The 26,375-nt window shown below is 44.3% G+C and overlaps 1 protein-coding gene across 1 annotated transcript in view; it reads left to right on the top strand.

Annotated features, from left to right (window-relative positions):
- The window catches only part of LOC126481489 (uncharacterized), a 160,955-nt gene that overhangs the window by 130,457 nt on the left and 4,123 nt on the right, over positions 1-26,375 (top strand). The window contains exons 5-6 of the mRNA XM_050105269.1: positions 9,656-9,797; positions 17,450-17,651. Coding sequence (XP_049961226.1) covers positions 9,656-9,797; positions 17,450-17,651 — 344 coding nt within the window. The remainder of the gene's footprint in view (positions 1-9,655; positions 9,798-17,449; positions 17,652-26,375) is intronic.

Raw genomic sequence — 26,375 nt, 5'->3', positions numbered from 1 at the left:
CACGACCAACAGCAGTTGCAACCACACGTAACAGAGCTGCAAGGCACGCAATCTCACGCTCCATAGTGGCTCTGGGACTGCTTGAGGGCGGTCTCTTTGGCCGACGAACTTACGTTGTGTTCTGTCGACTGCCGAACATCGGTCTCAACGTTTTCAGCGTCAAGACCATAGGGACTGAACCAACGAAGAGTTCGGTTGCGTGCTCTTCTCGGCTGGGAGAGCAGATTAAGCCTGAGTAGTGATTCTGGACGTAGTCTCATATGGCGAGAGGTCTGAGCACGTAATGCATCCTGGAACACTGTTGAACAAGACTGTTTTTTGTGGTCCAGGTGTCGTGGCGTGTGGAAGTGTATTGTGCATTGGAGTAATGATCTCTAAATCTTTGAACACAATACGCTTACCGGTCAACGTTATTGTGACGCTGTACTTCTTCCCCATGTACGCATCCCAGGGGTGCATCCGGCCCTGACTTCATTTTTATAGTGGACAACACACGACCATACCGACCTGCGAACGTGGAGGAGTCCTTGGAACGTGAGGATATTCGGCGAATGGACCGGCCTGTCCGTTTCCCATCGAACACGTTTGGGATGACTTGAGAGACGTACAGCAGCACGTCCGCATGCACCAACGATCATCCAGCAACTGCCAACTGCACTGGTGGAGGAATGGAAAGCCCTACCACAAGGACTGTTTACCAACTTTGTGGCCAGCGTGGGAGCACGCTGCAGAGCATTGCACCACTTGCACCACGAATCTTCATCTTTTGGACACAAACCATGCTGTGGGGTTTCATCTGTTGACACTATGTGAAACCATGTTGCCTAAACAGATCATCTCATGTTCTCCAAATCTCCTACATTTCTCCTTATTGCTAGTCCATAGTACTGAGTCAAAAAATCGATTTCACTTTTTGTAAGGCGATCTGGACCGCCTATGTACGTCTAACAGTTTTTCCAAAAAAATGGTTCAAATAGCTCTGAGCACTATGGGACGTAACATGACCCGGAGACAACGTGTGGATGGCCTCACACGGGAAGAATCATCGGGAAGAAGGATGAACGAACTTACAACTAGAACTTACAACTATTTAAACCTAACTAACCTAAGGACATCTCACACATCCATGGCCGAGGCAGGATTCGGACCTGCGACCGTAGCGGTCGCACAGTTCCAGACTGAAGCGCCTAGAACCGCTCGGCCACACCGGCCGGCTAACAGTTTTTCCCACTGTACTCTTTACATAATTTATCCAGCCGAGCTCTTTTTTGTATATTCCCAACACATTCAAGTTTTTCTATCAGAGTGGCCCCATGTGGTCTGTCATTAACAACAGTAATATGTCCTTTACAGTCTCCATCCCCAAGGTAGCCCACATACCTCACACCACGACTGACCTCTGATCTTCTAAAAATGTTTAGAACTCCTTACGTTTCCATGTTTCCACTTGGGCCATCAAAGTCGTTTACACAAACATGGGTGCCAATAAATTTCCTTGAACAATACTGGTAGTGCTTTGTTAGACATTCATTATCTAGTATCTTACCAGTTCCAATAAATGTGGCAGTTACAACCTCATTCAGAGAAGTATGACCTCTCTTCTGCCAAGATCCATCAGATGCTCCTACAATGTCTGTGTTCTCAGACATTCTTCTGCTGCTCTTCTCATTGAATATTCACTTACACCACATAAAGCATTATGTATTGATTTACTGTATCTGTCAAACCTCAGCGGAGGTGGAGGGAAATCCATCACTGCACAAAAAGTCTGGGCAGCTCTCTTTCCCCTTCCAATACATCGCATTGCATAAGCAAGCTGAATATTTACTCTGTAATGTCGACTATCAGTTACTGGCTTTGTCATAGTATCACTGTGCATCTTAGGCGAGTTATAGGCAGTCACTAACCGACTTGAAATTCCCTTCCTTGCTGAAATGTCCTCAGAAACGTCAATATTATCTTCACAATTGGAGTACTTACATTTCACAGCACTCTTCAAAAGTCTTGACAGCATATTTAGGTTTACAATAACATTTCCGTCGTTACTGCTGCTCACAATACTACTATGCTTGTTCTTATTACATTGAGAAAGTGAAAGCTTACGTCTAGATGCACTTCCTGTAGACACAGTTTCTGCAGGCGACTTTTGAAGCAATTGATGTTATTATTCGGCTGTTTGGAACTGGTTGCCGCAAAGCTTTCGATTGGGGCTTAATTTCTTTACTCTCGGCATTTTTAGCACAGTAAATACGCACACAGAAACAAAACAACACACAGTAACTACAAAACCACACACGTATGTCATTCTGAAATCATATATTCTCAGATCTTTGTTTACATTCGAACCATGACATGCCTGTACTTTGGTTCTGGGAGTCAGTGCTTTCTAGAATACACCTGTGTTAACGATCCGTAACTAACGACGGAAGAAACGAAAGAATAAAATAATGGATCAGGTATTCTGACGCACTTCAAACTGACAGATGGGCGTGGCCCCTGTGCAACATTACGTTTAACCTCAATTTTACAACGAACGGAAAATGATAATGCCCATGAACTACACATTTTTGAAATCAGGATGAAATTCTCTTTTCTATAGGCCAAAATTTTTTTTTTAATTTTTGGTCATTTTCTCGAGCATGTCCCGTTAAGCAGAGTTCAGTGGCTTTCCCGTTATATCGCATCACTCAGTAATATGACTGTGTTTAGCATGCCGCTGATACGTTTACTTTTGTATTTACTCGCTGGAGAATAACCTAAACTATATTGTTTACCAGAAAGAATTGAATTTAATACTAACTGGATGAAATAAATAAGGCTATAACGATTGAAGGCTAATTAAAATGCGACATAGTAGATACTGTATTGACGCCATATACTCAAATGACACTTGCAGAAGTTGAAAATACCGCTACAGTTGTAAGGTTTTTTTTCCAGTGGTTAGACCATGCGCAGTTTCGGGCTGTTACATGCCCATCATGTGTGATACTGAAAATAAACAAGAGACCGAAGCTAATAATCATTTTTACATGAGAAAACAAAAAAGAAGTACTGTATAATATTTGTAGGAAACAGCAGTCAACGTAGGTGTGCGATAAAACGTAAGTCAGTACCAAAGCGACACCAGACTATACAACGGACAAGTGCCTGGGCAAAGAAATATGAAACGAACACCAGGACACTTAACATCTTGCGCTGTGATACCGAGCGCCGTGATAGCATAAGACGCGGCGTACCACCAGCGAGCGCAGAGCACGGAGAAGCGTACACGAAGGAAGAAGCAAACTAGTAAACCAGAGTGGCAAAAGTACTGCCATCAGTTGACGGGAAGAATAACGCCTGTCCATCTAGCTCGCCCGTTCAGTATTTGAATTAATGCTATACACACAAAAGAAACAAAAATACAAAAAAATGCACAAAATCGTTAAGAGTACATTATGAGGTAAAGGAACGTACTGAACAGGGGAGGTAGAGAAGGGTTGTAGAACTCCTAACTGGAAACCGGCGACATGAAAGTCCGCCCCCGGTAGCTGGGTGGTCATCGCGACGGACTGTCAATCCTAAGGGCCCGGGTTCGATTCCCGGCTGGGTAGGAGATTTTCTCCGCTCAGAGACTGGGTGTTGTGTTGTCCTAACCATCATCATTTCATCCCCATCGACGCGCAAATCGCCGAAGTGGCATCAAATCGTAAGGTTGCACCAGGGGAGCGGTCTACCCGACGGGAGGCCCTCGTCACACGCCATTATTATTTAATTTGTATAAACTGAAAAACACGATGATTTTTTTTTCTTTTCATAAGTGGCATGAAAATTTCTAATTTAGGGGGGACGCATATGGCGACGCGGAATAACGTGCCTTTGACACGAGTTGTCTGCTAAGCAAAATGGTAGATAGCTAAACCTTTTTTTTATTTTCTCGTGTGTACTACTGCGTGCAAAAACTATTGCTAGCTTCGGCCTTTTGTTTATTTTCAGGATGATAGAAAATGATACGCTTGTAATAGCCCGATGCCGGTCGTGGTCGAAGCACTGAAAAAAAAAATCCTTACAGCTGAAACGGTTTTTTCAAAGCGTACTGTAATGCTCAGTTGCGGATTGTTTACTAGTGATATTTGTCCAGGATCAGGCCAGTTGAACATTTTTGCCACTACACGTTTGGTTTTAGTGCAGAACGAATCGCTCCGTCGGCACCGAAGCGTGTGTGAAGCGGTTTGTTACACTCCACAGTGAAGTAGGGCAACTTTTGTGGGAAGCCCTATGTCTCCAGACGGCGGCAGTGTCGCCGCCAACACCTGCGCACAGCTTGTCCGGCGACTTCCATACGAGCCAAGGCTGTCCGTGCCCAGGTGGTAAACATTCCTGAGGTGAGCCGGCGTCCGCGTATCAGGTGTCTCCCCACTGGACTTTCTTAAGTCTAGTTCACGCTGCGGTAGCCTACAGTTACTGAGCAGATTTTCAACCATTTCATTCGTGGCCTGAAAAGTCAATACAGGCCGTGCGTTTCGTATGATGTTTAGTGCACTATCATCACATGCTTACGTGTTACACCAGACTAATTAAACTATGTTGTCTCCCACTACTGTTAACATTACTGTTAACATCATCTGTGGACACCTTAGGTTCAATTGGCCTGGTTCTTTGTTCCCTAGGGTGTACACATTATTTGCCAGAGCACAGTTATGAGAAATCTCACGATGTAAACAGGGTGGAGAAAAATTGTGTCACGAAATTTTAAGCCCGGTTAGCTGACGCCAGTAGGAACCAAAATTACTAATGTTGTGTAGGTCGACAACGCACCATTTTGAAACTACGGAAACTTGGCGCCACGTGCTCCGATTAGCCCTGTTTCTGTTCGTCGGTTGACGGGCTGCGCTATGGTTGTCGGTTCACACAGACAAACGTCCCTGCAACAACGTGATACGCACACGTGTCGAATACGTCTTGCTGTTTGTCTCCACAGCCAATCAGAGCGCGTGGCGCCAGGTTTCTGTAGTTTAGAAATGGTGATTTGTCGACCTACTCAACATTAGTAATTTTGGTTGCTACTGGCATCAGCTATCCAGGGTTAAAATTTCGTGACGCAGTTTTTCTCCACCATATATATATATATATATATATATATATATATATATATATATATATATATATATATATATATATATGTGTGTGTGTGTGTGTGTGTAGCGAGGATCTAGACAGTTTTTGTCAAAAATGAAAAAAAAAAGGGTTCAAATGGCTCTGATCACTGTGGGACTTAACATCTGAGGTCATCAGTCCCCTACAACTAAGAACTACTTAAACCTAATTAACCTAAGGACATCACACACATCCATTCCCGAAGAACGATTCGACCCTGCTAGTGTAGCGGTTGCGCGGTTCCAGATTGAAGCGCCTACAACCGCTCGGCCACAGCGACCGGCGCAGTTTTTGTCTGTTATCGACATTCATACTCGCAAGATATTGGTCCCCGTGATTTCAAGACGTTCATAAATGTTTCATTCTCAAGTTTGAAGTCAGATAACAAATGGCAAAAGAAATATTTTTTCGTGTGATACAATTAGCGATTAACAACTATCGGATTTTTTTCCTTCGGTTGTACTGCGAAACCACGCTTATTGGCAAATTTCATGATTCAAGGTCAAGAGGAAGTAGCCTGTAGGTTTTAATGAGTGACTTTACGAGTATCAAAATATTTGGCATAAATGGCCATATCTTTTGATTGCATGACTTAGATACTAACGTTTATTACACCACTACTGGACCACAGACCTTAGTATCTGACATAAGTTTCAACTTGGTACGCCTACCAGTTCCTGGTCTTAGCAAACGGGCGGGCAGACAGTCGGATAACAAATGACAAAAAAAAGTTTTTTCGTGTGATGTAGTTAAAGAGTAACAATTTTCGGATTTTATTACTTTGGTTGTAATGTGAAACCATGTTTCTTGGTCAGTGGGAAGTACCCTTTAGATTTCGAAAAGTGAGTTTGGGAGAATCAAAATATATTACATAAACATCCATAGCTTTTGATTGCATTAACTGGGAAGCTTCACTATCTTACATCCACAAGGGACCATATAACTTTTATATGTCATCAATTTCAAGTTGATACGTCAAACCGTTCCTCAGAAAAACGGGTTTCAACAATCGGACAGACAGAGTGATCGTATAAGAAATCCGTTTTTATCGACTGATGTACGGAAAACTAACATCACTCATTCTCGGGAAAATGACGCCACTGTGTAATTTAATGAGTTCTTCCTGTCTAATACAACAACGTGATTAATGTTACGTGAAAAGAAAAGCAAAGAAACATTGCTCGTGTCGAGGGAGGGAGCTAGTAAACCTCCGTCAGTAACAAATTAACTACCGCTGGGAAATGTTTTTCTCAAGCATTATTATTTATTAATACAAGACTGTGTCACTATTCGCACTTAGGCTCACATTTTAATATATGTCAGCTGCACATATGGTACCTACTGCACTTCGTCGTTATATCGCTACTATGGTCGCGCCACAAGATGTTCGCTGTGATAGGGACGAGGAGCAAGTAACAGGAAAGTGCCCTGTGCGCATCCAGAACACAATTAGGCAAGTCCTAGCAGCAAACATCAGCCTCCTCGTCGTTAGAGTGACACGTGATGTTCTTAGATCAGGCTGTGCAATTTCCACGCCGACAAGTTGCAGTGAAATCTCCTGGTATGCCGATATTAAGTTTACACAAAAATTTTGCTTAGGAAGCGAACGACAATGTTTACTCATAGTGTTATGAAACGTTTTTTAAATCAACACTGATATAAAATTCAAATACCATGTGTTAAAATTTCTGTAGTAGCGTGTAAATGGAAACAACAAATTACTAAGTAGACATCTGGTGGACTATTGCATACACCAGTGCTATTAACCAAATCTTTCACTTCGTCTTATTTCCAAGGTGTTCCCCAATAGCGTCACTGTCGCTTGATTCCTGCACATTAATTCATAAGCACTGCCTGTCAGTGGAGCTTTATTAGGATTATAAAGCTACTGTAGGCTTTATAACCAAGCGTACAGTACTGTAGTTTTCCTAATAGCATCGTTGCCTGTACGTTAAGAGTGTTGCATATCTAGAAGCCGTTAGCACATTTCGATCCCTTTGTCTGCGTACGCGATCAGTTTCTTACCAGATTCCCCTAGAAACCGGAAGTGGTGAACCTTCTATAAACTGAAAGAGGTTATGTAGAGGGCTGTGTAAACATACGGAACATTTTTGTTGTAAATAGTCATCCTCCTGTCTGTTGCATAAAAATAAAAAGTATTCATAGCAAAACTGAACTGTCAATGTTTAATTCAGGTTTTATCGAAAATTCTTCATTTGTAACTTGTAACAGTGGGATGCTGTAGTAAAAATAAAGAAAACAACACATATTTATCACATAGTGCTAGAAAACGCAATTTGCTCAACAAACAGGTAAAAAGAAAAACGCAAAACAAAAAGTGCTTCGTCGAACTTATATAAAACATGTTTCTGTTATTCGGAAACGATTTGCGCCTTTATTAATAATAACAGGAAACTCTTACTTTTGATCTCGATGAAGAACGTTCTACTGAGCACAAAATAACAATACATATAATTTTGTATTTGTGCTTGTAAACTGCACTTGCATCCAAACTGATTGATTTTTTTTACATAAAAGCGCAAAAGTTACACGAATAAATACTCTTTTTTTACTTATAAAATGCAACTTATACTCTATTTTGTAATGATATAAAATATTATGTTCCTTTCCCTACCGTTGCTACCAATAGAACCAGTAATCCTACCATTTACTACGTCTAGGAAAGCTACTGAATCGTAATTTTGGTAGGCGCACCTTGGATCTTTATTGATTTCCTTTTAGTGTCCAATCACATTTCTACTAGGCCAACACTTGGCCACACACACGCACAAGTGGAAAGTCTTTGCACTGAACTTTTAGGAGTGATAAAACTCGTCACAGGGAACAGCTTCTGTTAGAGAGAAAACATTAACTGACACTCCCCATCGATGATAGGCGTCTTTTATGTAACACCCGGTTAGTATACCCTGCTGTTTCAGTGAAATCTCGTAGTCTCAAGGGGCAACGAATTCAATAGTACGATCCCAACCATCGCAGGGAAATGTCATTGAACATTTTGTCAAAAGAAAAATTGTTCCCTGTGTCATGTTTTGTCACCCCTAGACGTTTGGTGCAAAGACTTGTTAGCACCATATACGAATGGACGACTTGTCTGGTGTAGCGATAATGAATTGTATACACAAACTTTCCTCATGAATCAGTCTTATGTATCAGTGAAAATCGTATCAAAATCCCTACTGTGGTCCCTGAGATTTGCCTTCACACACACACATGGAAAAACATGGCAGGGAATTTTTCATGTAAGTTATGCCAATAATAAAACTATGAAACCGTTCAGTCTGTCTGTTCGTCTGTATGAACAAGCTAATGTCCAGAAGTACTAGATAACTTCTCATGGGATTTTCACAGGTAACTTGAGTGTTCATTGGGGCAACATACAGCTTTTATTTAAGTAAAATCGGATCTCAGGAAAAAAGGTGTCGTCATTTAAAGTTTTATCTAAAATCGTGTGCTCAGCTTAGTAGTTCGGATACTTACCCGTCACGGCTTAGTACACCAAAGAAGCAACAGATGGCGCTGTTAATTTCGTAGTACAGCAAAGAACCAATAGATAGCGCTGTTAGGTTTTTTAAGTCAGTAACGTGTGTTTTCGGAAATTCAAGTTAGCGACATAATTAATTGCAACAATCTTATCTTTCCGAACACAAAATAACAGTGAATTTACTTGGCTGGGATTGTACGGATTTACTGACTTCGATTTGTGTATTAACAGCCGGCCGAAGTGGCCGTGCGGTTAAAGGCGCTGCAGTCTGGAACCGCAAGACCGCTAAGGTCGCAGGTTCGAATCCTGCCTCGGGCATGGATGTTTGTGGTGTCCTTAGGTTAGTTAGGTTTAACTAGTTCTAAGTTCTAGGGGACTAATGACCTCAGCAGTTGAGTCCCATAGTGCTCAGAGCCATTTGAACCATTTATTAACAACTTAATGACCTTTCTTTGCTTCTTTCGATACGTTTTATTCATATTCTTTGCTAGGAAAAGCGCGTTTATTAAATTTGCTTTGTAATTTAGGTGCCTACTCAGTACATTTCGCTTTCGTTTTGTTTACGAACAAAAATGCCTGGAAAATGACCTAGTCTTTCTGAATACACTTTCTGTTTACAAAGAAGCTTTATAAATGAAAAATAAATTCCATATGTACGATGCCTTTTACACAGCTATAAATAAATATTCGGGCAACGATTAATTTCTTACGCCGTTGTCAAAAATTTTCAAATATTTAGTGTCCTGTATTAAAGAAAACGTAACTCTACGATTGCCTTATACCGATAGGAAACTGTAACACTTACTTCTGTCCTAGTCTACACAGTATCTCACGTAGGCTGCCATTCTCAGAGCACCTACTCATTGCGTTATCCAGTATCTCTCGGCCATATTTATATCCTGGGTCATCCCCTTTGTTCACACCATGTCCGAACAGTTTTATTGCGTAAATGACTGTCTTTAGCAGTGATTAACTTGGGAATGCATTGTGCTAGAGGAGTGCTTTGTTGTGTTTCAGATGCGGGACCTCAAGGAGATGGTGGTGCACCAGGTGCAGTACCCAACCGGCAGCCAAGGCTGCGGATCCTCCGTGTTCGTCTGCCCTGACCGCTATAGCAGCGAGGGCGCCTGCACGCCCGTCTACCAGGAAATAGGCCAAGGTACGCCCCACCGAAGCCTTGTTCTGTTCACACCTCAGCAACTGTTCTATGGCACTCGAGGCCGTACTGAGGGCGTGGCGAAGTGCGGCCAGCCAAGGTCGAAGGCACAGAGGGGGCGCAAAAGCTGACCGTGGAAGAACAAAGAAATACCTTTTAAGAACCTACCGACAGAATTAGTTTCTCTTACTAGTGTTCTTACTTTCTGGCTGGGAGGATAAACATACGCTTTTGTCACAGTGCCGTCACGGTCAAGTAGTATCAAAAAGAAAGGATTGCTACAGAACAAATGTCAATTGCCAACATTGTTAAGCTGGTACAGTGCGCTTGGTTCACACACCTGCTGCCTGCACACGTCCATCATGTTCAACATTGGCGTTCTTGCTGCTACTTAGCTACGGTACTGTAGGATCTCAAAGGTAGGCAAGCGGGTGCTGAAGCAAGTATGCCACTGGACCGAAGGCTTCCGGTATTTCCCGATAACTAGCGACTGCAGAGAGGAGCGAGATGCGACGATGGAACAAACAAGCAGAACAGTGGAGGGGGATACGTAATTTACTTGGCACATCAGCCAGTAATATTGCTGCACGGAAGTCTCCGTTGACACGATCTACAGTGGGGAAAAAGAATTCAAGAATTATGCCTGATGATGATGACTGAGGTGATAAAATTCGTGGGAATCTTGCTAATATCGTGCCGGACCTACTTTTTCCCGGCATACTGCAGCAACGCTAAGTGGCATGGCATCAACGAGTCTATAGCCGTCCAAAAAAAATGGTTCAAATGGCTCTGAGCACTATGGGACTTAACATCTGAGGTCATCACACACATCCATGCCCGAGGCAGGATTCGAACCTGCGACCGTAGCAGTCACGCGGTTCCGTACTGAAGCGCCTAGGACCGCTCGGCCACCGTGACTGGCTATAGCCGTCCATAACTTCGAAAGGGTTGCCGGTGCAGGACTTTGTGCACTAACTCACCTCTCGTTTATGTCTCATAAATGTTCAATGGGATATATATCGGGCGATCTGGGTGGCTAAATCATTCGCGCGAATTGTCCAGAACGTTCTTCAAACCAATTGCGAACAACTGTAGTCCGGTGACGGGGTCCAGTGTCATCCATAAAAGTTCTACGGTTGTTTGGGAACTTGAAGTCCATGAATGGCTGCAAATGGTCTCCACGTTGCCGATCAAAGCCATTTACAGTAAATGATTGGTTCAATTGAACCAGAGGACCCAGTACATTCTACGTAAACACAGCCTACACTCTTATGGGGCCAGCACCAGCTTGCACAGTGTCTTGTTGACAACTTCGTTCCAGGGCTTTGTGGGGACTGCACCACACTCGAACCCTACCACTACCTCTTACCAGCTGATATCGGGACTCATCTGACCTACCGAGCGAGGAGGCGCAGTGGTTAGCACATAGGACTCGCATTCGGGAGGACGACAGTTCAGTCCCGGTTCCGACCATCCTGAAAATGGTTCAAATGGCTCTGAGCACTATGGGACTTACGATCTAAGGTCATCAGTCCCCTAGAACTTAGAACTATTTAAACCTAACTAATCTAAGGACATCATACACATCCATACCCGAGGCAGGATTCGAACCTGCGACCGTAGAGGTCGCGCGCTTCCAGACTGAAGCGCCTAGAACCGCTCGGCCACACCGGCCGGCTTCCGACCATCCTGATTTAAGTTTTCCGTGATTTCCCTAAATCGCTTCAGGTAAATATCGGAATGGTTCCGTCGACAGGGCACGGTCGACGTCCTTCCCCAACCTTCCCTAATCCGATGAGACCGATGGGCTCACTGTTTGGTCTCTTTCCCCAAATCCATCCATCCATCATATGTCCAGCCGATACGGTCACAAGCCCAGGAGAGGTGCTGCAAGTGATGTTGTGCTGTTAGCAAAGGCACTCGCGTCGGTCGTCTGTTGGCATGTCCCAATGACGCAAAATTTCGCGTCACCGTCCTAACGGATACGTCCTTCGTACGTCTCACATCGATTTCTGCGGTTATTTCATTCAGTGTTGCTCGTCTGTTAGCACTGTCAACTCTACGCCGCTGTTCTTGGTCGTTAAGTGGAGGCTGTAGCCACTGCGTTGTCTGCGGTGAGATGCCTCAGATACATTTTCGGCACACTCTTCACACCGTTGATCTCGGAATATTGAACTACGTAACGATTCCCGAAATGAAGTGTCCCACGCGTCTAGCTCCAGCTGCCATCACACGTTCAAAATCTTTTAATTCCTGTCGTGCAGACATAATCACATCGGACACCTTTTCACATGAATCACCTGAGTGTAAATGATAGCTGCGACAGTGCACTGCCATTTTATACCTCGTGCTCGTGATACTACCGCCTTCTGTATATGTGCATGTCTCTGTCCCAGGACTTTTCTCTCCTCAGTATACTGGAGGATTTGCTAGGCAGTGTACTTGCAGACAGCTGTATTCGTTCATCAAACAATTAGTTGAACTCTCGTGTAAACGAACGAATGCTCTGCCATTTGTCATCTGCTGCATTCCCCAAGCATCAGCTGTCGTAAGACTACTGGAAGCAATCCTTACCTACGTATAAGGCATTTTTGGTATTCTAGTGCTTACGAAACTCTGACGCGCTAAAGCGTCGAAAGTCAAGTTAATTTGTTAATCTGTGTGTTAGAAGTTAAGTCATGCAGCTGTTGCATCAAATCTCTCTGGACTGTGCCTGTCGTTAGTGTGTCCTCTGTATGCGTGTCTCCGAGCGTAGAAAAAATCATGGAAATGTTGTTTTACGATGGGGGAGGGGAACGGGAGCAGCTTTGCCAGGTTTGCTAGGGGCGCACGGTAAACCCGTGACTGCTCTGGTCGCGCCAAGGCTTCTGACGCCTCTTTGGCGGCTTATATGTGGCTTTCGTTGCCCCTGTGGTGCCTATTTACATGTTTATTTTAGCGCACAACAGGAGTCTGCTGAGATGTGCAGGCTGCCGAAACTTGCTATCATGTCCCTGCTATTGCGTGTTGAACAAAGTTGCAGGCAAGAGGGGAAGCGCAACTGATGATCACGAATTTAGAGGATAAATCTTAAGCGTCCGGTTAGATGGCTGGTTGGTTTGTGGGATTGAAGGGACCGGACTGATACGGTCATCGATCCCTCGTTCGGTTAGAACTGCGCTTCCAAGTGGGGAAAGCAGTCTGCACCTGTATAACTGATAGCTTCCACATCGCGCCGACGATGTGATATACAAGAGAGAGAGGGCAGAATGTGGCAACTTGCTGAAAAGAACATGCTAGTGTTTTAATCGAGCAATATGAATTGAGCGCATGTCTTTTTGACATCAGAAGTAAAGATAATCTCGACAAGAGCATTGAACAAAAGATTCTGTAACAGACGCAGACAAAGTGGAGCTAATTAAAAATAATAAAATATTGAACTTGGATTCACAGCAGTGTCATGAAGGACTAGACATCGAGGCCTCAGAAGTGGTGCTGGCTCCTATAAAAGAAGCTCTTCTTCCTGTCCGCTTATCAACTTTTTGGGTACAAGAAATACGTGTTTTCTTTTGGTGTGGGTACTTTGTCTCTGTACTGTTCGTTGTGAGTGGCACAGAGCGGACACGACAAACATTTCGTTTACAAGCGATAGCGATTTTTTTCAGAGCATACAGTATATACTTTCCGCGGGAGAGTCTGAAACAAGAGATAGTGGCTCAATGTGGCATTTACCCCGGCGTTACTATTTATCAAATGGTTCTGAGCACTATGGGACTCAACTGCTAAGGTCATTAGTCCCCTAGAACTTAGAACTAGTTAAACCTAACTAACCTAAGGACATCATAACTATCCATTCCCGAGGCAGGATTCGAACCTGCGACCATAGCGGTCTTGCAGTTCCAGACTGCAGCGCCTTTAACCGTACGGTACTATTTATCAGGGCAGGCAATAGCTGGAGCATGGGAATAATGAGGGCTGGCCTTCTTCGATTTGCTTCATAATGGCACTTGATCTTCATACCCGTACTTGATTTGAAGCTCAGTGCCCATGTTTCGAATGGGTGGCATTAAGTGTCAATATCCGGACGACTTGTCTGGCATAGTGGTAATAGCTTACACACTGAAACCTTCCTCGTGAATCAGTCTACCTATCAGCGAAAACCGTATCAAATTCCTTACCCTCGTTCCTATAATTTTTTTCAAATAAAGACTGAAGAACGGAGTGAGGAGTTTAATTCAACGCAGTTAACGCAAATTGCAAAAAATATCTTTAAAATTGTACATAAATCTCTCTCGTGAATCAGTCTTTCTACTAGTGGACATCGTATCAAACTCGATACAGCAGTTCCTGAGACCAGCCTTCGCACATATATTGAAGAACGCAGCTAGGGTCTTTAATTCATCATAGTTCTGCCACTTTCTTTTACAGAAATGACAAAAAAAACAAATAAACGTGTGTGAACTGTGTTACAACATAGGAATTCACCAGTCAGGACTTCCAAAACGGGACGCAGGAGTCGTAACATAGGGTACTTGCGTAGAACGAATAGTGTTCGGACACCTGGCTGAAAATGACTTACAAGTTCGTGGCGCCCTCCATCGTTAATGCTGGAATTCAGTATGGTGTTGGCCCACCCTTAGCCTTGATGACAGCTTCCAGGCATACGTTCAATGAGCTGCTGGAAGGTTTCTTGAGGAATGGCAGCCCATTCTTCACAGAATGCTGCACTGAGGCGAGGTAGCGATGTCGGTCGGGGAGGCGTGGCTCGACGGCGGGGTTCCAAAAGATCCCAAACGTGTCCTGTAGGATTTAGGTCAAGACTCTGTGCAGGCCAGTCCATTACAGGAATGAAATTGTCGTGTAACCAGTCCGCCACAGGCCGTGCATTATGAACAGGTGTTCGATCGCGTTGAAAGATACTGTCGCCATCCCTGAATTGCTCTTCAACAGTGTGAAGCAAGAAGGTGCTTAAAACGTCAGTGTAGGCCTGTGCTGTGATAGTGCCACGCAGAACAACAAGGGTTTCAAGCCCCATCCATGAAAAACACGAGCACGCCATAATATCTCCGCCTCAGAATTTTGCTGTTGGCATTACACACGCTGGCAGATGACTTTTACCGGCATTCGCCATACCCACACCCTGCCATCGGATCGCCACATTGTGTACCGTGATTCGTCGCTCCACATAACGTTTTTCTACTGTTCAGTCCAATGTTTACGCTGCTTACACCAAGCGAGGCGTCGTTTGGCATTTACCGGCGTGATGTGTGGCTTATGAGCAGCCGCTCGACCAGGAAATCCAAGATTTCTCAAGTGGTTCAAATGGCTCTGAGCACTATGGGACTTAACTTCGGAGGTCATTAGTCCCCTAGAACTTCGAACTACTTAAACTTAACTAACCCAAGGACATCACATACATCCATGTCCGAGGCAGGATTCGAATCTGCGACCGAAGCGGTTGCGCGGTTCCACACTGTAGCGTCTAGAACCGCTCGGCCACTCCGGCCGGCCAAGATTTCTCACCTCCCGCCTAACTGTTATAGTACTTGCAGTGGGTCCTGATGCAGTTTAGAATTCCTTTGTGATGGTCTGGACAGATGTCTGCCTATTACACATTACGACCCTGTTCAACTGTCGGCTGTCTCTGTCAGTCAACAGACGACTTCGGCCTGTACGCTTTTGTGCTGTACTTGTCCCTTTACGTTTCCACTTCACTATCACATCGGAAACAGTGGACCTAGGGAGGTTTAGGAATGTGGAAATCGCGTACAGACGTGCGACACAAGTGACACCTAATCACGTGACCACGTTCGCAGTCCATGAGTTCCGCGGAGCGCCCCATTCTGCCCTCTCACTATGTCTAATGAGTACTGAGGCCGCTGATACGGAGTACCTGCCAGTAGGTGGCAGCACAATGCACCTAATATGTAAAACGTATGTTTTCGGAGGTGTCCAGATACTTTTGATCACTTAGTGTACGTAGGTATGGAGCTCCCTTTCTTACATCTAGATGCTGCAAGCGAACGTTACATCACGACGCAGACATAAATTATAATACAACGAACAGACACATCTATGACCGAACGGACAATTGATAATTGCGTGAAAAAAAAAGGTGACGAGCGAGATTTTAACACGGATCTCGCGCTTTGCAGTCTAACACCTTAACCACACTCCGTGGATATTCCAACTCGCTCCATGTTGCACGTCTTGAGCTTGGAGCGTTCACCGTTTATATTTTGCTTGTTTTTTCTCAGTTTAGTGCATCGTCTTCCTCTTTTCATGCTTGATCCGAGAATTTGACTGGCTATCCAGTGGGCCATCTTACCACTAAATGTGAGAGGGATACGATAGAGAGTTTCCCTTGTTAGTCGTATACCACTGTAATAACTGGAGACATCCTTACAACCATAATTCAGTTTGGGAACTCGTGAATCATTTACAACGATATCTTTGGTAGGGATCACATGCACTCAGTCTTGTCGCTACCTACTGTTCTTCGCGGTTTTGTTCACGTTTACTTGACAACACCTGTGTGTAATACAGCGAACAGACACATCAGTGACCGGACGGACAGTTCATAATTGCGTGGGAAAAACAGGGTGAACGTGCGAGGTCCGAACACGGATCTCGCGCTTTGCAGTCCAAAACCGTAGCCTCGCAACCAGGACACCGTGGATATTACGACTCGCTCCATGCTGCGCGTCTTGAGCTCGGAGCGTTCACCGCTTTTATTTTGCTTCTTTTTTCACAGTTTAGTGCATCTTCTTCCTCTTTTCAAGCTTGATTTGAGTTCAGATTTTGACGGGCTATCCAGCGGGCCATCTTACCACAAAATCTGTGAGGAGCTGCGATATGGAGTTTCTCTTGTTAGTCGCATACCACTGTAATAACTGGAGACATCCTTGCAACCATAATTCAGTTTGGGAACTCATGAATCATTTGCAACAGTGTCTTTGGTAGGGATCAGATGCACTCTGTCCTGTTGCTACTTACTGTACTTTGCGGTTTTGTTCACGTTTACTTAACAACATTTGTGTGTGTAATACATTATTCATTGTGCTTGCTTGTAGTCCGCGCCTCATGACTAACTTGACTGGAGTTGTTGTTGTTGTGGTCTTCAGTCCTGAGACTGGTTTGATGCAGCTGTCAATGCTACTCTATCCTGTACAAGCTTCTTCATCTCCCAGTACCTACTGCAGCCATCATCCTTCTGAATCTGCTTAGTGTATTCATATCTTGGTCTCCCTCTACGATTTTTACCCTCCACGCTGCCCTCCAGTACCAAACTGGTGATCCCCTGATGCCTCAGAACATGTTCTACCAACCAATCCCTTCTTCTAGTCAAGTTGTGCCACAAACTCCTCTTCTCCCCAATTCTATTCAATACCTCCTCATTAGTTATGTGGTCTACCCATCTAATCTTCAGCATTCTTCTGTAGCACCACATTTCGAAAGCTTCTATTCTCTTCTTGTCTAAACTATTTATCGTCCACGTTTCACTTCCATACATGGCTACACTCCATACAAATACTTTCATAAACGACTTCTTGACAGATCAATACTCGATGTTAACAAATTTCTCTTCTTCAGAAACGCCTTCCTTGCCATTGCCAGTCTACATTGACTGGAGTGAGTGCTGAAATGACCCGGAACACCCACGCTGTTGCCCACAGGCCGCTGCGAGTCGGACCCGGACAGCGAGGCGGCCGCGGCCGCGGGGGCGGGCTCCGAGGACGACTTCGCGGAGGACGAGCTGAGCCTGGAGGACACGAACCCTCCGCGACACCACCTGTCGCTGACGATGCCGCATGCGGTGCCCGTGCCGGCGCCGCACGCCGCCGCCGCCCCGCCGCCCTGGCTCGGATCGCTGCTCAGGTACGTCGCTTCCCCCGCTCTCTGCACTCCGCTGGTCTTTCTCCCACAGGCCTAGAAGGATTATTCTGAGACGTCAACTACGAGGTCACTCCAAAAGAAATGCACGCTATTTTTATAAAAATACAGTTTCCATTCTGCATGTCTGAAAGTGTTACAGTGTGTAGTAGACTTGGCCACTGTTTCTATGTTTCGATACAATGTATCGATACGTGGGACTGTTTCAGTGTTTCGGAACGGCTGTGGCTCATTGCTTCGAAACAGTGGTGTTTCATTCTGCCCCTGTCTCGGATAACCGGACCAGATTCGATCTCGAGCCAGACACAGAAACAGTATCGTTGTTTCAAAATAAGGCTGTTTCAGTCCACCTGTGCTTCGAACGGACTAATTGTACCGAAACAGTGATGTTTCATTTCGCTCTGTGTCGGACGAGATTCGGGCTCGGCACAGGTACTGAAACACAACATATCACTTCGTGAAACACTTTCAAGTGTGCCGAAATCTATTTGACGAGCAATAGCATGAAGCTTAAGATATCCGAAAATAAAGCTTCGTTTCTAGCTGACTGTCCTATACCGAAATGGCGTAACATCTGCTTTATAAAAACTAACCAAACAATAAAACAACGCATACTATTCACATTTCAAGTAATAAATATGTGAAAATCATTCAGTTAAATTACACTTTTTTTATAACATACGCTTCTCTGTTCATGTACGGTAATCATATTAAGAAACGCAAGTAAGCCTACAACATTTTGAATTTAAAAAAAGGCGTAGAGTGACAGTTATTAGACATATACATAAATTTGATGTAGGTATAATTGCAAGCAATGTGTTTAACATATCATTGATAGTGTAATGGTGAACGCGAAGGGTTGGAAAGCATGGTGAATTCATAGTAACGGTTCGAAACACTTTGAGAGACAATTTTTTTCTGTTATATTTTGTTATTTATTCGAATTATTTGGCATTATTTGTGAGTCTATAGTCACTGTGCCTGTTATCCACAATGATTCCCTTTGTGTGCATGGAAATCAGCAGGATGGGTATATTACCAATATTAACGGAATGTGGGAATCCCAGTAACATATCCGTTGTTTCTGCAGTTTGCTCCCACCTCCAGTTCCGTTCGTGGTGGTTCTTCTGTCTTCAGCTATGGCTGTCCTCAGCCAATTGAAAAGTATGAAAGTCACACGACACGAAAGCAGCGCATTTGCTGCAGGAAATACGAAACCGCCAAGACGCCTAAGTGATAGTTTCATACTTTCTGCGATATGATTAGCGCTCTCGCACCTCATTTGTGTTTATATGGACATACTTGTACAGTAGACATTTCAAGATGATAAAATGTGTAGGTTTATTAGATAACAAAACACAAACTGTTTCACTGTTTCGAAACAGCGTATCGAAACATTACATTGTGCTGTTTCATTTGTTTCGAAACAGTTACGTGTTTCAGTTTGCCCATCTCTAGTGTGTAGGTACAGCCTTTCAGTTTGTTTTCAAACTTAGCTCAACCTGTTCCCGTGAGTGGCGCCGTCGCAGCATGTCTTCAAGATGGCTGCTGCACTTGACGTTCGTCAGAAGCAACGTGCTGTCATAGAATTCCTGTGCTGTGAAAACGAGACAGTGGGAAACATCCACAAGAAGTTGAAAAACGTGTATGGAGATGCTGCTGTCGATCGCAGTACAGTTAGTTGGTGCGCAAGCAGGTTACCTGACGAAAGCGGGCATGGCAATATTGAAGATTGTCCTCGCAGCAGCAGGCCTCATACTGCACACACTCCAGACAATGTGCAGAGAGTTAACGAATTGGTGACTGCTGACAAACGCACCACAGTGAACGAATTGTCACGCTACGCAGAGATAGGGGAAGGAAGTGTTTGCAGAATACTGAAAGTATTGGAGTTTAAAAAAATTTGTGACAGGTGGGTTCCCAGGACGTTGACAGTGGCTCACAAAGAAACAAGAAAAACGGTATGCAGAGAACTTTTGGAACAGTACGAGAATGGTGGAGATGAATTTCGTGGAAGAATTGTGACAGGTGATGAAACATGGCTCCATCATTTGTCACCAGAGACGAAGAGGCAATCAATGGAGTGGCATTCAAAACCACAACTTCTGCTGGAAAAGTTATGGCTACGGTGCTTTTCGATTCCGAAGAGCACTTGCTTGTGGACATCGTGCCAAGTGGATCCACCATAAATTCTCTGATGCATATGTGATGACACTGAAGAAACTTCAAACTCGACTGAGTCGTGTTCGACCACATCGGCAAAAGCAGGATGTTTTGCTGTTGCACGACAGTGCACGGCCAAATGTCATTCAAAAAACCATGGAAGCGATCACAAAACTCGGATGGACAACACTCAAACACCCGCCTTACAGTCTTGACCTGGCTCCATGTGACTATCATCTCTTGGGAAACTGAAAGGCTCTCTTCGTGGAACAAGGTTCGAAGATGATAACTCCCTTGTACACGCTGCCAAACAGTGGCTCCAACAGGTTGGTCCAGAGTTTTACCGTGCGGGTATACAGGCGCTGGTTCCAAGATGGCGTTAAGGCAGTTGAGAGGGATGGAAATTATGTGCAGAAATGAAAATATTGTTCCTAAAGGATGTATCTACACACTGTAAAACTTTCAAACATGTAGAATAGAAGATGGATTAAAAAAATATTGTGCAATTCTTTTGGAGTGACACTCGTACTTAACCTCCTACTTCCTATATCTGATATTTTTTCATCACAACAAACGGGACTCACAAGAAGAAAGGGATACACTCTAAGACAAAAAAGGACACAAAAACAACGCACCACGAAGAAATTATCCTTATGAGACGGATTCGGTAGATGTGACGTACATGTACAGACAAACAGATGATCATAACTTTAGAAAAAAAATGGATGATTTTTCCAGAGAAAGAGCTTCACAAATTCAGCAAGTCAATAACGTTTTTGTCCGCCTCTAGCCGTTATGCAAGTAGTTATACGGCTTGGCGTTGACCGATAAGAGTTGTTGGGTGTACTCCCGAGGGATATCATTCCAAATTCCGTTCAACTGGCGAGTTAGGTTGTCAAAATCTCGAGTTGGTTGGAGGGCCCTGCCCATAATGGTCCAAACTTTCCCAGTTGGGGGGAGATTCAGTGACCTAGCTGGCTAAGGTAGGGTTTGATAAGTACGAAGACAAGTAGTAGAATCTCTAACTGTGTGCTGGTGGGCGTTATCTTACTGAAATATGAGCTCAGTATGGCTTGCCCTGGAGGGCATTAGACAGATCGCAATCTATTGTCGACGGTACCGCTGTGCTTTAAGGGTTTCGCGGACGACAAGGAACGGGGTCCTGCCATGAAAAGAAGTGGCACCCCAGACCATCTCTCCTGGTATCCCGCTGCTGTCCCGGGGGTCCCCAGACACATCTTCCCTGGTCGGCAGGACTCTGTTCGAATGGGGCCTCATACTGAAAACAATTATACTCCAGTCAGTGAGATTTCAGGCCGAAGACGTGTCTGGATACGTCGCGTGAGACTAAACTTACTGACACCCACTATGCATCTCGACAACCAAGATTGGTGGTCTGGGGTGCCATTTCAGGTCGTAGCGGGACCCTGGTGGATGTCATTCGCGACACCCTTACAGTACAGCGGTACGTCGACGGTATCCTACCTCCCGTTTTGTTGCCCTTCCTGGCAAACCATCCAGGGTACACATTTCAGAAAGATGAAGCGCGCACGCACATGCCGAGAGTTTCTGCTGTTTGTCTTCGCGCTTGCCAAACCCTACCACGGCCAGGAAGGTCGCCGGATCTCTCACCAATTGACAACGTTTGCTCAATTCGTTAAGCTGTTTCTCCTAAATAAATGTCCGCCCCAGTAGCTGAGTGATCAGCATGACGGATTGGCAATCTACGGGCCCGGGTTCAATTCCTGGTTGGGTCGGAGATTTTCTCCGCTCAGGGACTGGGTGTTGAAGACCATTTCATCCCTATCTGGCGCGCAGGTCGCCCAATGTGGCGTCGAATGTAATAAGACCTGCACCAAGGCGGCCGGACCTGCCCCGCAAGGGGCCTCCCGGCAATTGACGCCAAACGCTCATTTCCATTTTCCTACATAAATTATCCAATTTTTTCCGAAATTGTAATCGTTTGTTAGTCTGTACATATATAGGACGTCTACCGATTTACATCTCATTCGAATAAATCCTTCATGGTGCGTCGTTTTTTATTATTTTTCATTTCTTTATTTTTCTTACGTTAGAGTGTGTAATAAATGGGGACTAACTGCAGCAAACGGGACTTTAAATATAAAGAAGAAAGACGGTCATATGGGCATATGGACGGAAAGGGTTGCAAGGGAACTAAACCCATTTGAAGACGGAGATAAAAAACCTTTGGCATTGTACATTAGAATGACTGAGATCGTACCAGTCAAGTGGAACTGCAGAAGCAGAAGTACAGCACAAACAGCCAACACCGATATTGTACAGCATTTATTGTAGAATGAGATTTTCACACTGCACTCTGCACTTGCAGAACTGCTAGGTTCGCAGGAGTGCTTCTGTGAAGTTGGAAAGTAGGAGACGAGGTACCGGCGGAAGAAAAGCTGTGAAGACGGGGCGTGAGTGATGCTTGGGTAGCTCAGATGGTAGAGCACTTGCCCGCGAAAGGCAAAGGTCCCGAGTTCGATTCTCGCTCCGGTACACAGTTTTAATCTGCCGGGAAGTTTCAGCATTTATTGTGATAACCGGTTTCAGCAACTACGTTGCCATCATCAATCTTAAATATGAAGTTATTTCTGTTTCTGCACTAATCTAGATCGTCCTCTAACTTGACAGTGTCAAGCATGCACCAGATGGGACTGTTTTGTCTTTACTATTGTTTTAGTGGCGTAGTGGCAGTGAACCATCAGCACTGGTTGAGCTTCAACGTGTGGGCCGCCTTATGGGATCTGTCGTCCTTTCGAACGCCCATAGACGTGCCCCATCAACACTTCCTGTTGGTGATCCTGTATCTCCTGCCGAATGGCTACCGTTTTCTGGTAGGAAGGGCAGTGTTCTGTGCCACCATACCACTGCAACAGTTCAGACAGAACATTGCCACTTGCCTGGTCTGTTGTACCTCCCTTAGAAGGCATTTACAGCCTTATAGCCATCTGACATCTTTTGTTCTTCATCGTCTCATTGCAGTTTGTCCCCATTTAGAAAATCTCTCTGTAGCCCATTCGCCTTGTTTCCGTTAATTAACGAGGTATCTACGCCGGCATATAGAATCCTCAAGCCATTGTACAATGCATTTAAACATAGAGACAAGGTAATTACAGACGGAGCTCAAGCTCCTCTGCCGCAGAACTATGCCAGTATTCATTTTAATTGATTGGGGAAATTACATGGAACTTAATCGGGATGGCCAGACGAATATTTCAGCTCGTTCCTCTCGAATGCGAGTCCTGTGTTCTAATAATTTCGGAAGGGGGTGGGGTGGGGTCAGACAAAGAACTACACCAGTACATCTCTTATACCTTCAAAATTTCACATACGTTCTCTTACAAACGACTAGTAGACCACTAGCCTGCGGAACGCCAAGTTGTAGGTTCGAGTCTCGGCTGTGTACACACTTATAATCTTCCAGGAAATTAAATATCAGTGCTTGCACACTCTGCTACAGAGTGAAAAATTCATGCTGAAGACAATTTCCTCATCTGTGGCTAAGCCGTTCCTCAGCTATACCCCTCTTCCCGAAGCGTTAGTCCCTCAAGTAAGCAGGAGAACGACTGCGAAGTTTGGTAAGTAAGAGAAAGGTACTGGTGGATGTAAAGCCGTGGGCTATTTGTGAGTCTTAGCTGGATAGTTCTCGGTAGAACAGTGGCCACCTAACACAAGGTTCGACACCGGTACACAGTATTAATCTGCCAGGCAGTTTCAATTTAGTGTCTGTTCGTAATCTACCCATTTGGGCACTATGAAATGCTTAAATGCTGCTGCAAATAATAATTGTGTTCTAGACAGTAATTTTGGTATGCTGTCTCGAACGCTACAGAATCCAGAGTGTCGCAATCCTTCACAGTCACGATTATTGAGATAGTAGCGTGTCCTAAACGTAGTGCTTTGAGACAAGGACTTGTCAATCGAAAATTACAGTTTTAATTTTTTATTGACGCTTACAATTTATACAACATGCCTTCAGCGCAACTGCTCGAAGTGACGAACACCAGCCTTAGTCCACTTATTACAACGCAATCCACTGACGAAACTTAGGTTCAAAATAACGAGGCACAACTGCTTGCACAAGCCGATTCTTCCTTAGTACTCTCGACACTGCATTCTTTGAAATATGTTTTCCACGGCAATGTTGAGGAGTCGTTATTGATTGATCATCTCCCACAGTTTCTGACTTGATACCCTCCAATTCCGTTGTGAGAACAATTCCCTGTCGAGAATCTAGGGCAACTGTCTGAAGCCCGCATCTCGTGGTCGTGCAGTAGCGTTCTCACTTCCCACGCCCGGGTTCCCGGGGTTCGATTCCCGGCGGGGTCAGGGATTTTCTCTGCCTCGTGATGGCTGGGTGTTGTGTGATGTCTTTAGGTTAGTTAGGTTTAAGTAGTTCTAAGTTCTAGGGGACTGATGACCATAGAAGTTAAGTCCCATAGTGCTCAGAGCCATTTTTTTTTTGAACTGTCTGAAACTGGAAAGACCTAAGTTTATGTCCTTGACGATAAATTTCTATCAATTATGATGACGCCTATAGCAAAAAATTTTTAATACATTCGTTCACCTTCTGGGTTCACTCTAAGACACAAAAAGAAACCACGCACCACGAAGGAATTATCCAAATGTGACTTAAATCGGTAGATTTGATGTACACGCACAGACAAGCAAAATATTAATTTCAGAAAAATTGGAAAATTTATTGAAGAGGAAGAGCTTCACAAGTTGAGCAAGACAACATCGCGTTTGTCCACCTCTGTCTCTTATGCAAGCAGATTTTCGGCTTGGCATTGAGTTGTTGCATGTCCTCTTGGGGAATACCGTGCCAAATTTTGTCCAATTGGCGCGTTATATCCCGAATATATTGAGATGGCCCCTGCCCATAATGCTCCAAATGTTCCCAGTTAGGGAGATATCCGACGACTTTGCTGTCCAAAGTAGGATTCGACAAGCACGAAAACAAACAGTAGAAACTCTCGCCCCGTCCGGGCGACCATTATCTTGCTTTATATTTGCTTTCTGTTATGGTCCCAAACACTTGCCACCAAACGCTTCTCCAAAATGGAGTCGCTGGTATCTGCATTGTTCTTCACTAAATACGGAAAGGTGAACAATGATCTGGTCAATGCGCAGACTTTATTCCTGTTCTCAGACAGTCACATTCCAGTTACTCAGCAACCAAGTTGCAGGTCAAGAAGTACTATTGGCATAATAGGGTAACTAAATTCATCTATGCTGATGACATCGCACTGGTAGCACGGAGCAGTAATTTCGAAGATGGTGAACGAATTCTTACGGAGGATCTGGAGAAGATGTCAACTTTCTTTAGACCTGGGTATTGATCCCAAGCACACCGAAAACTGAAGTCTCTTGTTTCCATCTAGCGAATCGTGCAGCGAACTACAAACAAAGAGTTTTGATCAGTGGACTAACGTTGAGGTACAATCCTTTTCCAAAATATCTCGGAATCACTCTAGATAGAACCCTGAGCTACAAAGAGCACATCACCAAGCTTTCTCATAAAATTGCTGCAAGAAATAACATACTACATAAGCTCAGTGGTACCACCTGGGGAACCTCTGCTAACTGTCTGCAGTTAACTGGCATCAATCTTGTGTACTCTGCTGCAGAGTACTGTGCACCTGTCTGGTTGGAAAGTGTACATGTGAAGAAGGTAGACACAAAACTTAACGACGCAATGCGCTGCATTACTGGTTCCATCAAATCAACCACATGCCACTGGTTACTTGTACTGAGCCACATCCCTCCACCTCACTTAAGGCGGAAACAAGCTCTACTGAGTGAGGCCAAGAAAATCTCTGCATTACCTTCTCTACCACTGCACCAGGAATTCTGTCATCCGCCACAGCAGCGATTGCGATCAAGAAGACCAGCAAGTGTTACTGCAGGACAACTCATCGCGGATGGTTTTGATCTAAATGTAAGCTGGAAGCATGAACGGTCAACAAAAACGTTGGAAACAAGAGCCCATCACCTTGATCCCACAAAGAAGCCAAAAGGTTTTGATCTACCGAGGAAACTTTGGTGCCACCTCAACAGGTTAAGGACTGGACATGGTTGTTGTAGCTACTTCAGGTACAAATGGGGCTGGATCGGTTCACCGATGTGTGAATGTAATCAAGAAGAGCAGACAATTGAACATTTAGTCCAACGCTGTCCACTTCATTCATACCCTGGAATTCCCGTCGACTTGTTCACTCTCACACCCAGCCTAATTAACTGGTTGAAAAACACAAGACTTTAAGGTTTTATCTTGTCTTATATCATATGTATATTGTATAAAATCATTTGCCTTATATCAACTGTATATTGTATAAAATCACCATACGATTAAATTAAATAAATAAGGGTGGGAGTTTCAGATCTGTGGTATCTACCATCTTACACTGTTACAGGTAGTTGATTCAGGTGTAAAGGGACTTTCTGGCCACACTGTATAAAGTGAACAACAAGGGTCCCAACACGCTTCCCTGAGGCACGCCTAAAGTTACTTCCGTTTTGTGT

The sequence above is a fragment of the Schistocerca serialis genome, chromosome 5 (genome assembly GCF_023864345.2).
Source record: "Schistocerca serialis cubense isolate TAMUIC-IGC-003099 chromosome 5, iqSchSeri2.2, whole genome shotgun sequence".
In the NCBI taxonomy this organism is placed as follows: domain Eukaryota; kingdom Metazoa; phylum Arthropoda; class Insecta; order Orthoptera; family Acrididae; genus Schistocerca; species Schistocerca serialis.
Note: the sequence above shows the minus strand (reverse complement) of the source record. Positions and strands in the feature narration are given on the sequence as shown.